This window comes from Dermacentor silvarum, unplaced genomic scaffold (genome assembly GCF_013339745.2).
Source record: "Dermacentor silvarum isolate Dsil-2018 unplaced genomic scaffold, BIME_Dsil_1.4 Seq768, whole genome shotgun sequence".
Classification (NCBI taxonomy): domain Eukaryota; kingdom Metazoa; phylum Arthropoda; class Arachnida; order Ixodida; family Ixodidae; genus Dermacentor; species Dermacentor silvarum.
The window spans coordinates 63,437-79,740 of NW_023606746.1; the positions used below are offsets into that span (position 1 = coordinate 63,437).

General features: G+C 49.3%; 1 protein-coding gene across 1 annotated transcript in view; it reads right to left on the reverse strand.

The window, feature by feature from the left end:
- Positions 1-4,729: 4,729 nt before the first annotated feature.
- Positions 4,730-16,304, reverse strand: part of LOC119435509 (tubulin monoglutamylase TTLL4) — a gene marked incomplete at its 5' end in the record, with an annotated part of 30,584 nt that continues 19,009 nt past the window's right edge. The window contains 3 exons of the mRNA XM_037702347.2: positions 4,730-4,871; positions 9,363-9,491; positions 10,894-10,976. Of these exons, the coding sequence (XP_037558275.2) occupies positions 4,730-4,871; positions 9,363-9,491; positions 10,894-10,976 (354 nt within the window). The remainder of the gene's footprint in view (positions 4,872-9,362; positions 9,492-10,893; positions 10,977-16,304) is intronic.

Here is a 16,304-nt window from a genome sequence, read left to right on the forward strand (position 1 = left end):
TGCGAAAAATTGTTCACGGCCACCGCGTCCGCGTCAGTGCGCGCGTTATGTTGCAAAAATCGACCGAGACACCATACACAGCGTCCGAAACTTCAGTCAGCGTTTTACATTGGTCATAAAGGAGTGCGGGGTCTGTTTCGGTGCCAGCGCGATCGCTTGCTGCTGCCTGAAGAACTAGGTTGTCCCGTTGCCTCAGCAACCCGCATGCGTCAGGGTGGAAGGTATTGAATATAGACAGCAACCCATGGAAGAAACAGCAGTACGATCCCCTGACTCAGTTCACCACGGAACTAATGCAGCCGCTGGTCCACGCAGTGACACTTCAGATGGTGCGGTAAAACAGCGCTTGAGGGCATAGTTTCATTTTTGAAAGCCCGAGCAACCCTTTCAGCGCAGAGTGGGCGCAGATTTCTCATATTTTGCTGAAATATAGCAGGATGTAGCCGAGTTAGCCTTTCGGCGCAGTTCGGCGCAAATGGCGCAGCGGTAGCATCACTGTGACTGCGAATGTTGGTGCTGGGAAATTGTAGGTAACGGGTCAGTATGAACGAGGTTCCACTGAATTTTATTTGTACTTCAAACTTTGAATATTCGCCCACCCCTAAGAGGTACGACGCCATCTTTTTACGCTTCCTATAGTCATTGCAATAGCATACACTCTAATGTGTGCATGGTTTTACTTACCGTATTTACTCATTTAATGAACAGACTTTTTATCGAGAAAAATATGAGCAGACTGGGGGGTGCATTCATTATGTGAGATAAATTATTTTGCAATGTTTTTTTTTTTTTTTGCGGCCACCTCTAACAAGTAGGAAACACACGGTACGATTCAGCGTCTGATACGGCGTCCAACACAATCGTACCCACCAGACGCCATATCGAACGACGAATCATACTGCACGGCAGCAAGTTCAGGGTGAAATCATTATGCGAAAAAATTTGGAGGTGGGCCAACTTGAAATTTGAGGGCGGGCCAACTTCAATTTGGGGGACCAATCTAAAATTTGGGGGTGGACCAACTGTTCTTCTTTCTGGGGTTTTACGTGCCAAAACCAATTCTGATTATGAGGCACGCCGTAGTGGAGGGCTCCGGTTTAATTTTGACCACCTGGGGTTCTTTAACATGCACTACAACACAAGCACACGGGTGTTTTTGCATTTCGCCTCCATCGAAATGCAGCCGCTGTGGCCGGTATTCCATCCTATGACCTCATGCTCAGCAGCGCAACGCCTTAGCTAACTGAGCCACCCATTCAAAAATTTGGGGGTATGTTTATGCATACTTGGACAACTCCAGTAAAGTTTCTACATACTTTGCCTGCCTCTGCTCATATCTCTAATTTGGGCATTGTATTACCATATTTACTTACATTCTGAACACGCTCTTTTTCCCCCGAAAAATATGCGCAGAGTAAGTGGGGGGGGGGGGTGCATTCAGTATGCCGGGTAAGATTTTGAGCAATGTTGTTTTTTGCAGCCACCTCTAAAAGTAAGCGGATACACGGTATGATTCGGCGTCCAACACAGTCGTACCCGCCGGACACCATATCGGATGCCGAATAGTACAGTATGTCTGCTACAGTTAAACCTGGATATAACGAAATTGACAAATTCCCGAAAAACTTCGTTATAAAGAGGACTTCCTTATATGCAGGTTCGGCACGAAAATTCGAAAAATAAACGTTTACCGTATTTACTCGATTCTAACGCGCCCTCAATTGTAATGCACACCTGTTTTCCGTTTTCGTCGAAGCACTCATCCTCGGAATGTCACACCAGGTACCGGATGCGTGGACGCGTGTCGTTTTGCACAAGCGCGAGGCATCGGAAACGAAGAGCGAGCGTCACGATGGCGTCGTAACGTCGTATAGTGTTACAGTAGAACCTCGCTGTTACGTTCCCGGGGGCTGCGTTTTCCCGGCTGTTACGTCGTTTTCGACCGGTCCCGGCACAGCTCCCATAGAACTCAGCATTGGTAACCCCGCTGTTGCGTCGCAACTGTGGGACCGCTCCCGCATCATAAGTTGCAAACTGCCACCCCACGCCGGCCCGAGTGGCCATTTTGACTTTTCATGTCGCTTGGCTTGGTGGCTTGACGATGGCATTGGCCGCCCAAAGTGCCAGGGGCCACAACTATGACGTATTTTCAGTTTCCGCCAGCAAAAGTATGGCCCTTGAGATCCGTACAGTAGAACCCCGCTGTTACGTTTTTCACGGGACCGTAAAAAAAAAACGTAAGAGCCGGGAAACGCAAGAGCCAGGAAACAGGAAAAATTGAGAAATGGGAGTAGTGTTGAACTGCACACAATATTATTTTAATTCTTACGTGCGACAAAAAGTAGTTTCGCCCGACAGCCGAAGTATCGATTGCGGTGAGCTATATACAAAGTAAGAATAGTAGTTTTATCGTCTGTATAAACTTGTAAACGTTCGGTTATTAACTAATTAACAAACATAGTGTCAGAGCCCACAGGCAAACATGAACACATCACACTCGATGAGCGCGGACACGCGCAGTTAAGCGCCGCTGCAGAAGCGAGCGAAGTGACCTTCGTGCTGTTGTCTATCGCTTCAACTGAGCGCCGAGAACACGCAGCACGCACAAAGCCACGAGCCGCCGACGCACCTACACTGCGTAGAATCTACCCCCACGCAGATCGCTTTCAAGATAGGGCCCGCGGGACCGCGCGCGCGCCGCCGCGCAGTATGATGCCAGAGCACAACGCTGCCCGCTACCCCCCCCCCCCCCCTCGCTCCCTCGCTGGTGCCTCGAGCGCAACGGAAGGAGGCGCGCTTCCTCTCTGCTTTTCTTTCGCGCGCGAGACGCGGTCGTCGGCTCCCCTCGCACGCTTTCACTCGCACATACAGCATACGGCGCGCGGCGACGTATGCTGTATGTGCGAGTGAAAGCGTGCGAGGGGAGCCGACGACTGCGTCTCGCGCGCGAAGAAAGCGAAAGAAAGCATACGGCGCGCGGCGACGGCGTTATCGCCCTTGGACTTTATACGGAACATCTATGAGCCAAAACCAATTTTAGGGCCGCAACGCGTCATAGACATCATCTGTAGATAGCAAAAGCGGATATAAAAGGCCATACTTTTGCTGGCGGAAACCGAAAATACGTAATAAATGTCGCCCCCAGCACTTTGGGCGGCCAATGCCATCGTCAAGCAACCAAGCCAAGCGACATGAAAAGTCAAAATGGCCGCTCGGGCCTGCGCGGTGTGGCAGTTCGCAACGTATGATGCGGGAACGGTCCCACAGTTGCGACGTAACAGCGGGGTTACCAATGCATTGGGTTCTATGGGAGCTGTGCCGGGACCGGCCGAAAACGACGTAACAGCCGGGAAAACGCAGCACCCGGGAACGTAACAGCGGGGTTCTACTGTATTTGCTATATAAAGATGGTGTCCATGACGCGTTGTGGCCCTAAAATTGGTTTTGGCTCATAGATATTCCGTATATAAGGGTACCGCCAAGCTAGCGGCAAAAAACGCGCGCGTCATGCAGCGAGCGGCAAGTTGCCGCGCGTCAGCGCCTTGCCGCGAGGACACCGTGGCACGCGCGTCTCGCCACGCGGCAGCGCGATAAGATCTCCCGCGCTCTCCGAACGGGCGAGCAACACCGCAAGCGCTCATAGTTTCATGCGAGAGACGACGATCGTCGATTGAAAACGCGGCGCGGCGGCATTCCAGTTGTGATGGCTCCGTGACGTCACCCTCGTCGCTCTTGATTGGTTCTTCATCTCGCGGCATGCGGCATTTGCCGCAGAACTCATTTCTCGCGGCACGCCGCAAGACCCCCGATTCCTGCCGCTTTAGCCGCGCGCGGCATGACGCGCGTTTTTGCCGCTAGCGTAGCCGTCCAAGGGCGATAGCGCAGTCGCCGCACGCCGTATGATGTATGTGCGAGTGAAAACGTGCGAGGGGAGCTGACGACACCGTCTAATCTCACGCGCTGAGCCGTGCTCCCTCAAGGGCTGCAAAAGATAGCGCCAACCTTTCCTTTTCCAAAAGAACCACTTAGTAGTAAGAAAAGCAGGGAGGAAGCGCGCCTTCTTCCGTTGCGCTCGAGGCACCGGCGAGGGAGCGAGGGGGGAGGGATAGCGGGACGGCGCGCAGTCGCGCAGGCCGTATCTTGAAAGCGATCTGCGTTGGGGCAGAGTCTAGCAGTGTAGGTGCGTCGGCGGCTCCTAGCTTTCTGCGTGTTGTGTGTTCTCGGCGCTCAGTTTACGTTGAAGCGATAGACAACAGCACGAAGGTCACTTCGCTCGCTTTGCCAGCGGCGCTTCCACACGCCGCCAGCATTTGACAGTTTACGTAAAACATGGCGGCGGTCTCCGCTGCCCGCTTCGAATTGAATTTGGCGTGGCTTTTATACGATTCACTTTGTTAGTAGCAAACGACTGCATAAACAGCTTTCGCTTAGTCTCAGGCCACTTCAACGACAGTGTATTATGGATAACCTTGTGGAGTTTTCGAGATTGCTTCTCGTTTCAAACGACACGAAGCCTAACGACGGAAACCTTCGAGAAATGTCAGCGCCACCTATTGGTGAAGTCTAGAGATAGGTGCGGCGTTGGCATAAGGCCTATGAGATCGGAAGATCTCGCACGCCAACTAAAACTGTACTATAGCGTATAGTGTACGCTATGAGTTGTATACACTACACTAAAACTGTCTATTAGCTGTCTAGTCGAGGCTTAAAAAGACACCTGATGAAAAAATTATAAAGGAAGATGCCCGTACCACTTGTGGCCCTGGCAGTCACCGCTGCCTCCGGCTGTGTAGGTGGCACTTTTCTTGTTGATGCTGTAGTTGGTCAGGTGCATGTACCGGTCACTCAGGTCTTCACTCTCCTGCGAGTATCTGCAGGTGCAAGTTTTAGGTAATTAGTGAAGGGGGGGGGGGGGGGGAGGAGAAGGCAGGGCCTCGTAATGCTAGGAGTGGCAGCAGAATCATTTTGACTATCTGGGGCTCTCTAATGTGCGCCTAAATCTCAATAATGTACAACCATTTCTGCATTTGCCTTCACTAGAATCTACACAGGTGCCACAGCCAGGATTCAAGCAAGTACACAGTAACCTTGCGTTTAGCAACATAACGCAATTTGTATTAACGTCACACTCACTTATAATATTCACGTACCAAGAAAATTCTGCTGTTATAACCGACAGTCGTCGACCGATAATTCAGATTCAATGAGGACTGTCAGAACGTCCGAATAAACGAAAGTCCGAAATGCAGGATATGCCCCAAAATAAGTCACTTTATTCCACAAGTGACCACAAAATGTGTGTTGTATTCTCGGATCGCCACTTTCAGAGATACCTTCCATTTCCCGTGACTAGAGTGCAAGATGCATCGGCATTGGAGTGCCGGCATTCTTTCACAGTGCAAAGCACGCTATGTTTCGCATATGTGACTAATGCAACACACATCGGCATCTACGAGCGATGTCATCCTAGGCTCAGTGCCAAGCACGCTGTCTTATCACAAGGCAGAAATGGTGTGAAATATAATGAAAACGAAAGTATCTTTTTGAAAGTGATCTATCAAGAATATGGACCAAGTTTGTCAACACATGTTGCTTGCCCATCTTCTAGACATTCCGTAGCCGCGATTTCCTAGCAATGTTCTTTATGATATTTCTTTTCGCGCTTTGTCACTGGTCAGAGCATCACTCCGCACGCGTTATCAGCGGGATCAGCTGGCCATAAACAGTGCACAATAAAATGTGGTAGAGAAACTAGCGGAAAGCATTGCTACAAAATTGCAGCCTGTATCTCGACCATTGTCATGCTGATGCTACAGATGGATGAAAGTACAATTACTACATGCACCGAATTCTCATCGGCGACTACTAGACTGAATAGGCTTCACTAAGTTTCAGTTTCACAAAGCGCTGGCAACATAGCCGAAGACCATGCCGGCAACATCTCAAAACAAAAATATCGCTATTTCTTTTTGACTCCATCCGTGGCCATATGAGGACACGGTCATGCAGTAGGAGTCTGAATTATCGCACGATGCACTGTAAAGTGTCGTTCATATAAATTAAGTCTGTGGTGCCAGTGGCAGTGCTGCGGGGCTGTCTGAATAATCAAACACTTCTGAACTATCGGGGTCCGAATACTCCGTCGTTGACTGTAACCGGATTGAAAAAAAAAAAAAAAAAAACGGGACAAACATTCAACACGTACAATAAATATCAAAAGAAGTACAGTCGAACCCTCTTACAACGTCAACGATTTTAACAATACTCGGATGTAACAATGAGCAGCCGTGGCCCCCTGAACTTTTGTGTGTGGTCTATGGTAAAAAAATCAGTAGCCCCTCCCCTACCAGGAAAAGGGGTGCAGGTGAAGCTTGTCCAACCCTAGGGGAGGGGTTGGTTAGTTTTCTGAGCATTTGAGACATTCACGGGCCCGCTGCCGCTGACGTTCCTTCAACGCAGCCTGCTCTTCGGCAGAATGAACCAACCAAACACAGCCTCCCCATCCGACTGCAAGGCCTGAACTGGCGGGAAACGGAGGGCGCGAGGCGAGCGAACACATGATTACACCCTTTCCCTCTTCTGGAGGGAGGGGAGGCCTGTGATTGACTGAGGGTAGGGCGTGATCACGCACGACAGTTTTATGCATATAAAACCACGCTTTAATGGGCACGTATGATGAATCGACAGTGGCTGAATAGGTTAGTGTGGTGGTCTCGCAACCCAGAGAGGTCAGTTGTTTGAATCCACAGCCCGACAAGCAATCTTTATTTTTGCGCGGCTTGGGTTTTTTCATACGCCAACATCGACACCGAGGCACAAGTGAGACAATACAAGCTTCCCTTGAATAGATCGCTTACGATACAGTCCTTAATTCCGATACAGTCCGATACAGTCCAAACTTAATTGTTACTAGTGGTAACAATTAAGTTTGGCTACTTGGTGTCGGCACAGAAAAAAAGCAGAGGTTTGGAAAGCTGCAGAAGAGAGCATGCAATTTATTACAGTGAAGTCTCGATATAGCGAACTTCAGGGGACTGCAGTAAATTGTTTTTCTGAAAGGTCATTATAATGAAAGCCCCAAATTTAACCATTCTGCCCATCAGTTCATCAGTTGCCCCCCCATATGAGCTATTACAAAAACATCGCTGTTGGCTATCAGCCCGCACTGTTGCTATTCTTCATTGATTCCGCCGCCACAAAGCACCATATCCAGTCGACTCTCGTTACAACGGAACCTCATAATACAAAAAATAAATGTCCGTTCTATCCGAAATTTATAATATCCGAAACGCATCACGTCGAAACTTTGGTCGCGATAGACGTCTAACAACGTTATTGCAAAGAAGTGAACGACGAACGTCCCAAGTAAAAAAAACAAAAAGTCGCAGTTTCGTCCGAAGCCGAAGCATCCATTGCAATAGCAAATTACTAGTAGACAGCAATATCAAGTAAGGATAGCAGTTTTATTGCCTGCATAAAGTTGTAAACATTCGCTTACTAAATTAACAAGCATGGTGCCACGCGCACACATGTAAACAAGAACACATCTCGCTTGACTGACCGCGGAAACTCGCTGTCAAAACGGTGGATAGAGGAAGTGCAGCTGCAGCAGTGAGCGAATTGACCTTCACGCTGCCTCTCACTTCAGCGCGAACTAAACGTCGAAAGCACAGCGCATACAGAGCTACCAACACTGGCCGCACTTTATCAACATCGCAGATCGCTTTGAAGATGAGGCCAGCGCGGGCGCGTCATTTGCCCACATCGCAGATCGCTTTCCAGATACTACGTGCCTGCGCTGTAAGCAGCAGCCGCCCGAACAGAAACCCCCCCCCCCCTCCTCATCTCCCTCGCCTCCCCCAGTGTCTCGCGCAAAAAAGAAGACAGCGCGCTTCCGCCCTACCTACCTTCCTCACACGACATTGAGCAACAATCATCGGCTGACCCTCGCAAGTCTGTTGTCAGCCCATGTCGACATGACAAAAGTACGTTTTACACACATGTACAAAAGTGCACAATCATTACATTCTACACGTGCTAACACAAGGGGCAGAAACTTGGAGGTTAACAAAGAAGTTCGAGAACAAGTTAAGGACTGCACAAAGAGCGATGGGACGAAAAATGTTAGGCATAACGTTAAGAAACAGGAAGAGAGCGGTGTGAATCGGAGAACAAACGGGGATAGCCGATATTCTAGTTGACATTAAGCGGAAGAAATGGAGCTGGGCAGGCCATGTAATGCGTAGGATGGATAACCGGTGGACCATTAGGGTTACAGAATGGATACCAAGAAAGGGACGCGCAGTCGAGGATGGCAGAAAACTAGGTGGGGTGATAAGTTAGGAAATTTGCAGGCGCAAGTTGGAATCAGCCAGCGCAAGACAGGGGTAATTGGAGATCACAGGGAGAGGCCTTCGTCCTGCAGTGGACATAAATATAGGCTGATGATGTTGATGATGATTTTGAAAAATATTGCCGCTAATTTCATCCACTGTAGCCAATAGTCTGTTTTAATGTGGTTCGTTAAAGGTGAACTTCGTTGCATTAATAAAATAGGTAGAGCAAACGAAGGTTGAAATATGGTCCGCTATATCCAAATGTTTGTTGTACGCGAGTCTGTTGTAACGAGCGTAGACTGTATAGAGTGGCGCGCGTAAAAGAAGCTAACGCTGAGAAACCCGACAAAGAGGAAGCTCCATGTCACCTCTAAGCACAATGCTTTTTTTCTTCTTTTTTTTCCCTGCTTAACCCCGCCCAAGTCTCAACCCTTTCTGCCAAGAAACAAAAAAGTTATTTCTCATCCCTTCCTCGGGAGCGGCCCACGGCCCTCCCTCCATGAAAACGGGGGGTGACTACTTCAGGACCTCAATAAAGTTTACTACCTACCTTCCTCCCTCCTTAAACCCTTATAAACATTGTACCGCACGTCCTTGATTACATTGTGAACAAGGCTCCCGTCAGGGAAGCCGAATCGTCTTTTCCTGTATTTTTTTAGTGGCCGGTGTCCTATTTACCCTTCATGTAATTGGGGATACGGCTGATACGTGGAAAAATATTTATATTTGCTTGTCTTGAATACTTCTAATACCGAAATTCTAGCTGACGCAAATATTGAATAGAATATTAAAGATGTGAAATGTTTGCACAAGCTCAGTCACAATTCTGACAATCCTAAAAAAGGGGCCTCAAACAGTGCTGATTCAGAAATATTGCCCTCGAAGTTCCAGAGCAGTAATCTCTGTTGCTCTGCCATTGTCACAACAACACAGCCTTCGTATGATACAGCTCAGGCAAAGCTTTTGACTAACTCACTTTAACTGGAGTGACATTTATGCACCCCTATGTGACAGGATTTCACTCACTTGTTGGAAGCAAAGCGGACCAGGCCGTCTGGGAACAGGTAGATCTTGAGGGGGTCAAAGCTGGTCACCAGCGCGTACAGGCGCAGGTCAAACTTGGTCCCGTTTATGAGGTATGGAGTCCGCACGTACCTGCGTAGGAGGACGAGAATTGCCCACCCTCAATAAAAGAGCGAGAAAAATGCATAAACAAGGACAAAGAAGCGAACGTGCACCACAAGTCAACAGTGCTTGTCCTGGGGTACATATTTTCACTTCGATTAGTTGCGCTGTTTCGTCTTGCTTTGAAAACAAACCAACTAGCTCTCACAGAGATGATAATGCCACGCAAATCTGCTCCCTGCTTTAAGGGCTTGCCTACCAATACCAAAGGGCCCCCATATCTCTGTTGCAACTTTGTGTTTGTTTATTTTCAATAAGTTGCAGTCTCATGAGAGGCCTGGGCAGTTCGACAATCATGGCTATGTGCAAAACAAAACAGACACTTGGAGCAGAACGGAAAAAAACAACAATCATGCAGTAATAGCATAGAGCAGCTCATAAAATTCTACTATATATAATCTACGCTCGTTACAACGGACCCGCGTACGACAAACTTTATGAATATAACAGACCACATTTCAACCTTCATTTGCTTTACCTATTTTACTGATGCAACGAAGTTCACTTTTAATGGACCGCACTACAACGGACTATCGGCTACAGCGGACGAAACTAGCGGCAATTTTGTTCACAATCGGGTGTATAGAACATACTTTTGCCATGTCGACACGGGCTGAAGAGACCTGTGAGGGTCAGCCGACAATCGCAGCTCTCGCACGCACGCTCGAGGGAGGAAAGCGGGGCAAAAGTGCACTGCCTCTTTGGCGCGCGATGCACGGGAGGGAGGTGAGGGAGAGGCTGCTTACGGTGCCGCACAGCCACCGTATCTTGAAAGCGATCTTATCGTGAAAAGACAAAGTGCGCTCAGTGCCGGTAGCTTCGTATGCGCTGTGCTTTTGACGTTTAGTTCGCTCGCTGCTGCTGCCTCGCTTCCTGACTGAAGCGTTTTGACAGCGACTTTCTGCAGTATTTGAGCGAGATGAGCAGTGCTCATGTTTACATGTGTGCGCGTGACAACGTGCTCGTTAATTTAGTTAGTAAGCGAATGTTTACAACTTTATGCGGCCAATAAAACTACTATCCTTACTTCGTATAGCTGTCTACTAATCTGCTATCGCAATCTTCGCCTGTCGGGCAAAACTGCAACTTTTGTTTTTCTGCATTGTTTTGTTTTTTACTTTGGACGTTTGTCGCTCACTCTTTGCGATATATTGTTAGACATCGCGACCAAAGTTTCAGAAGTGAGGCGTTTCCGATATTACGGACTTCGAATAAAACGGGACATTTTTTTGTCGGATTATGAGTCTGTTGCAACAAGAGTGGACTTATAAAGAATTAAACATTTTCATGATAGCGGTGCTAATGCCATACGTCTGTGCCAGCACAATGTCGCTGGTTACAACACCTGCAAAAATGCTGAGGGGCTACTGACCTCTGAACTACCAGTGGCTGCTTCTTGGGTATCTGGTCCCAGCGGTGGACTACGTGCACACCCGCACCCCTTGCCGAAGCAGGCTGCACAGAAGCACATGGAAGGTGTCAACACAGGGGGGGGACATCAACATGCACAGCTGGGTGGCCACTGCCACTCTGCCCTCAATTCATGCCCACTTCAGAGACACTATACTATAGAGGACTGTTCTCTGTAATGACCAACATAACGACATGTGCACTTGTTTATCCTTGTTTCGAGGGGCGCATGCTTAAAGTTATCAGCTCAGTGCAAGACATGCGTGCATGATTTGGAACTTGAATGTTATCGCTGATTCTATCTGTTGTCTATGCTCTCGCCAGGCCTTGTGTAATCAGATTGTATGCGTGACACAAATAGTGTTGTACTTTATGGAAGCTATGCCAGTACCAGCAATTACACGGGAACCTTCGATGAGCCACATATAAACGCCGAAGCCCCTGACCCGCAGGTCAAATTCCGACAATCGAGTGTGCTTGCTACTGTCATTGTACTGAATGTTACCTGTTGTGATACAAAACACAGGTTCACCCAATAAATAGTTAAGTTTCATGACTTGTGCATTGCCACTGTGGTTATTCATCATAACAACGTGACAATATTGTTCCTAGACTGAGCTTGATACATGAACATTTATGCTTGTCAAAGAAAAAAATTATAGCATATATCCATTAACATCCAGATTTTTCAGACTCACTAGGGAGTACAAAGACACCCAAAAAATTGAGCAGCCCCGAAAAATGAATGCATGAAGAAAACGCACCATTGTAGAGATATATCTCAGGTGGAGAGACTGAATGAAGGAGTAGAAGACCTCCGTAACTCTGCCAATGCATCGTTGTAGTGGCTCTGAAAAGAGCCGTTGATAAAAAAAAAAAAAGCAGAGATGCCGACAGCGTGTGCCGTATAAGTACCCGGCACTATCTTCAACTGCGGTCTTCAACGACAGTCAATACACTGCTTTTTACTGACCAAGTGGCTCAAAAAATTTGCCGATTCACTTTTGTACGCCGTTCCACTTGCGAATGATAATGTCTGCTTGAATCAAGCAAGGGGTCATGAGCTTGTCGACAGCACAGGCGCTGGCTCTTCATTTTCAGTGCCGGAGCCGTCTGGATCCGCCATCACTTATAAGGCGACTTCGCACACAAAGGTTGAGCTTGTTGCCAGGCAAATCATTGAAATGTTATCTCGGTGGAAATCAAAACAGTGATCGGGAATAGTGTAAAAGTACATGATTGGTATCCTTAAAAAAAGAAAGAAAGAGATTGGTGTTGCCACCGTCGCCACGTCAAGGTAATAAAAAAAAGGAAAACAAAAAGAAAAGGAAAAATTTAGAAAAGCTGTGGCGTAGCAGAACTAAAAAAAAAACAGTTGTAATGCCGTTTCGGCTCAGTTGATATATCTGCAAAACAAGTGCATAATTCGTCAAGTTAACACGTGCAATTGTTATAATAGTGTAATAGTAGATGATTGGCAGCGATGAGTAGACATGAATAAGCTACCTAAATAAGTAAGCAAAAGCGAAGTAGCAGCCGAGCGAAACAATGCTTATGCATTAGTAGGCTATTCTCAGAATCCCTGCAGCATTTTTTTTATTGCTGATTTAATATCTTCAGAGTGACCTATTTTTAAATTAATGCACCCCAACGCTTTTAGAGTGGCCATAAAGTGACAAAAAATATTTTTCATAGGTATACACGCATTGTTTATGAATACAGATTGGCTTGCATAGAAACTTACAAGTATAAAAAAAAAGTATGGACACTGGAATAAATGTTTCACAGTCATATAAAATGCACACAGCATACTATCGCTCTTACAGAAAATATGAATACTCTTTGGCTGTGAAATACCTTAACATCTGGTAGTCTTCGAAGCATGGCTCCACACAGAGGGTTTTGTTGAACTCAACGCACATGTACCTTATGTCCTTGAGACGTTTTTGTCATCGAGAGGTGTTGGCGCTGACATGACAACTTCTCCGAGTACTGCTTCCCTGGGCAGTCGTGGGAGGCAACTTCGAACAAAATGCCTTGCCGTCAGTCTCAGGGGATTGACTCCCAGTGGGCCTTACCAGCTTGCTCCTCTCCATATTGACACGTGTACTTGTTTATCTTTCACTGGTGACCGCTTTTCACTGGCTAACAAATATTAAACGTTATCGCACGGCGCAGGACTTGCCTGCATGTATCGGAAGTTTCTCGAACGTTATCAATGCTTCTATCCGTTGTCTGTTGTCCCCGATGCGTATGTAATCTAACTGTATCAGCGACGCGAATTGTCTAGTACCTTCTAGAAGACACGCGGGCACCAGGGATTACTCTGGAACCTTCGATGACTCATGTATAAAAGCCGACGCGATTCGCTGCTGATCAGATTTTGACGATCGTCGACTGCGTTCGCCGCTATCGTTGTTGTTCTAGTGTAGCTTGCTTTTGTGGGCACAGGTTTGCCCAATAATCAGTTTTGTCATGCAGTTTTACGACTATTTTCTTCACCTTCACTACTACGCGACATCTGGTGGAGGTGCTTTTGTGTTCATGCACCGGACACCCCCGAAAAGCCGTGATCCAAGCCCGAACCCCGAAGACAGTACCAACGTCCCGGACCATCGAGTTAGCCTCAGGCTACGAAACCAGCCCCAGGAGTACGGACTTCTTCCCGAGAAGACCAGGAAGTGCACGGCCACGACCGCATCAACAATGACAGCGCCAGTGCTGCCTACACCGATCGTGTTACAGCACCCCCGGGAGCGACCGACTTTCCGCGGATCAACATTTGAGGATCCGGAAAGCTGGCTGATGTATGAAAGGGTCGCTGTATTTAACAACTGGAACTGCGACAACAAGCTGCACCATGTCTTTTTCTCATTGGAAGATACCACCAGGATGTGGTTCGAGAATCAGGAGTCAACCTTGACAACATGGGACCTGTTCCGCCACGGCTTCCTGCAGACCTTCACAAGCGTCGTCCGCAAGGAAAGGGCCGAAGTTCTCCTAGAAGCCTGGGTGCAACTGCCCAATGAGAGCATCGTGATTTTCACCGAGGAGATGAGTCGCCTGTTCAAGCATGCCAACCCCAACATGCTGTGACGCACAAGGGCCGGGGCAAGCGAGCCCAAGACACGCGATGAGGAGCCACGGTTCTCGGAGGCCACGCGCGGGATCAACAGTAGTTGACGGAGCGGATTAGAGGTGGCGCGAGTGCGGGGAAGACAGCGGCGAGAGTGAGTGTGTGCGGGGGACAGAGAGGTGAATGGGGGAACGTGAGTGGTGTGGTGCGTTGGGTTGGGGTGGATAATAAAGGATAGGTTCGGGACGAACGTGTGGCGTGTCGTCGATCGTGACAAGTGGGGGCTCGTCCGGGATCGACGTGGACATGGAGGCAGTGAATGTGCCCGAAGAATTAGTACAGCATATGCTGGGACAGACGAACGGATCGGCCATGGAACGTGAGCAAGTTGCGGCAGCTGTGCGACAAAGACTCATGGAGGCCGAGGCCTTACCTCCGAGAACCATGACCACGGCGGCGGCGGTTCAACCGGCGGACGAATGCGCTCCGCGCTCCACGGGAGGTCAGCCTCCAAAGTATAAGGGATTCAACGACCCGCAGTCCCCCGAGGAATTTTTAGACCGGCTGGAGACCTTTTGTTTGGTCAGCAGTGTCGCCGCCGACAGAAGGCTTACCCACATTGTGCCCGCTGCGCTGGAAGGAAGCGCGAAGTTGTGGTGGCGATTCGTGAGCGCGTTTGCGTCGTGGGAGGAGTTCACTGCCGCATTTATTGCAGAGTTCTCCTCCATTGACGCGAAGCGCCGCTTGAAGCAAGAGCTGGAGCTGCGGACGCAACATCCGCAAGAAAATTTAAAAGAATTTATTTATACAATCGCGGCCTACTACGACCGGATTGGCGGCGAAGTTCCCGAGTCAGAAAAAGTTGACCGCGTGCTGCGGCAGATGCACCCGCAGCTCCAGGATTTGGTGGAAGGAAGGCAGTTCTCCAGTCTCGCGGAGTTGGCGAAGGCCGCTGACGGCCTCATGGAGCGTTCTGGAGGCGCCTGCAGTACAAGCCACCACCACCACCGACTGACCAAGTCGCGAGGGACTTGGCCTTCCAGTCGACTATAAACGTGGCCGGCCTGTCGGGAACACAACCCGGAGGGTTGATCACAGCGGCTGCCGCGCCGTTCCAGTATCCGCCAGCGGCATCCCCCTGGCCGTTGCACCCCGCGGCGATACAGCCCTCCTACCATCGAGACCAATTGCGTGGGTTGGCTGCATTCACCACAAGGACGCCACATTTCTCAGCGCCGTCACAGCCGCAACGGTACCAACCGCTTGACCCCGGAGGATTTACCTGCCATCGCTGTGGAGGCGTCGACCACATAGCTCGCGAGTGCCCTACAGGTCGACGTGGCGTCCCGCCCCGCTGCTACCAATGCAACGGGATCGGGCATATCCGCTCTCAGTGTGCGGGAAACGGGAGACGGTAGGTGCTACACCGGCAAGCACCTACGAGACCGCACTGCAAGTAGCGGCCTTGGCCGGCAACAAGGAGCCTCTCCTGGAAGTGCGGATTGGGAGGACGACGTTCCAGGCCCTACTGGACACAGGCTCGAGTGTGAGCTTGCTTGGAGCACCGGCGGCAAGGGTAGCGGTCGAGGCAGGCGCCAAACCCAAGACACAGGAACGAGCACTCCGCCTGGCAACAGGTTGGTCTCAATCAACGACTTCCCTCAAGTGCAAAATACAGTGGGCCACAAGCAGCCGCAGTCAACACTTCCTGTGTGTGCCAGACTTGCGTCGGGACATTGTGCTGGGCAGAGATTTTTTGACAGCAACAGGCATCTCTCTACATGTATTGCTGGGTGGATGGACTATTGGAACCGATCCACAGTGCATGGTGCCATTTGCTAAGCGCGAAAGGGACCCAGCAGCAGCACTGGCAATAGAAGATGCAGAGTCATACCACTTGCACAACCTCTTTGAGGAAGTGCTGGTGGTTCCGGACATAGAGAACATGCACCTGGCTACCACTAAGGAGCTACAGCCAAGCATGAGTGAAGTTCTGTATGACTTTAGCCATCTGTTTTCTACAATTCCAGGATGTACCACCCTGGCTCAGCACCGCATTGACACAAGGGATAGTGCGCCCGTGAGATGCAAGCTACGTCCCGTGAACGTGAAGAAACAAAAGATCATTGAGGGCTGTGTGGATGACCTCCTCGAACAGGGCCTTATAAGACGGAGCACCAGCCCTTGGACTAGCGCTCCAGTGCTCATTGCAAAGAAATCTGGAGGCTACCGGCTCGCTGTAGATTACCGGCCATTAAATGCACGCACCCGAGTACCTGCCTACCCAATGCCTCGAA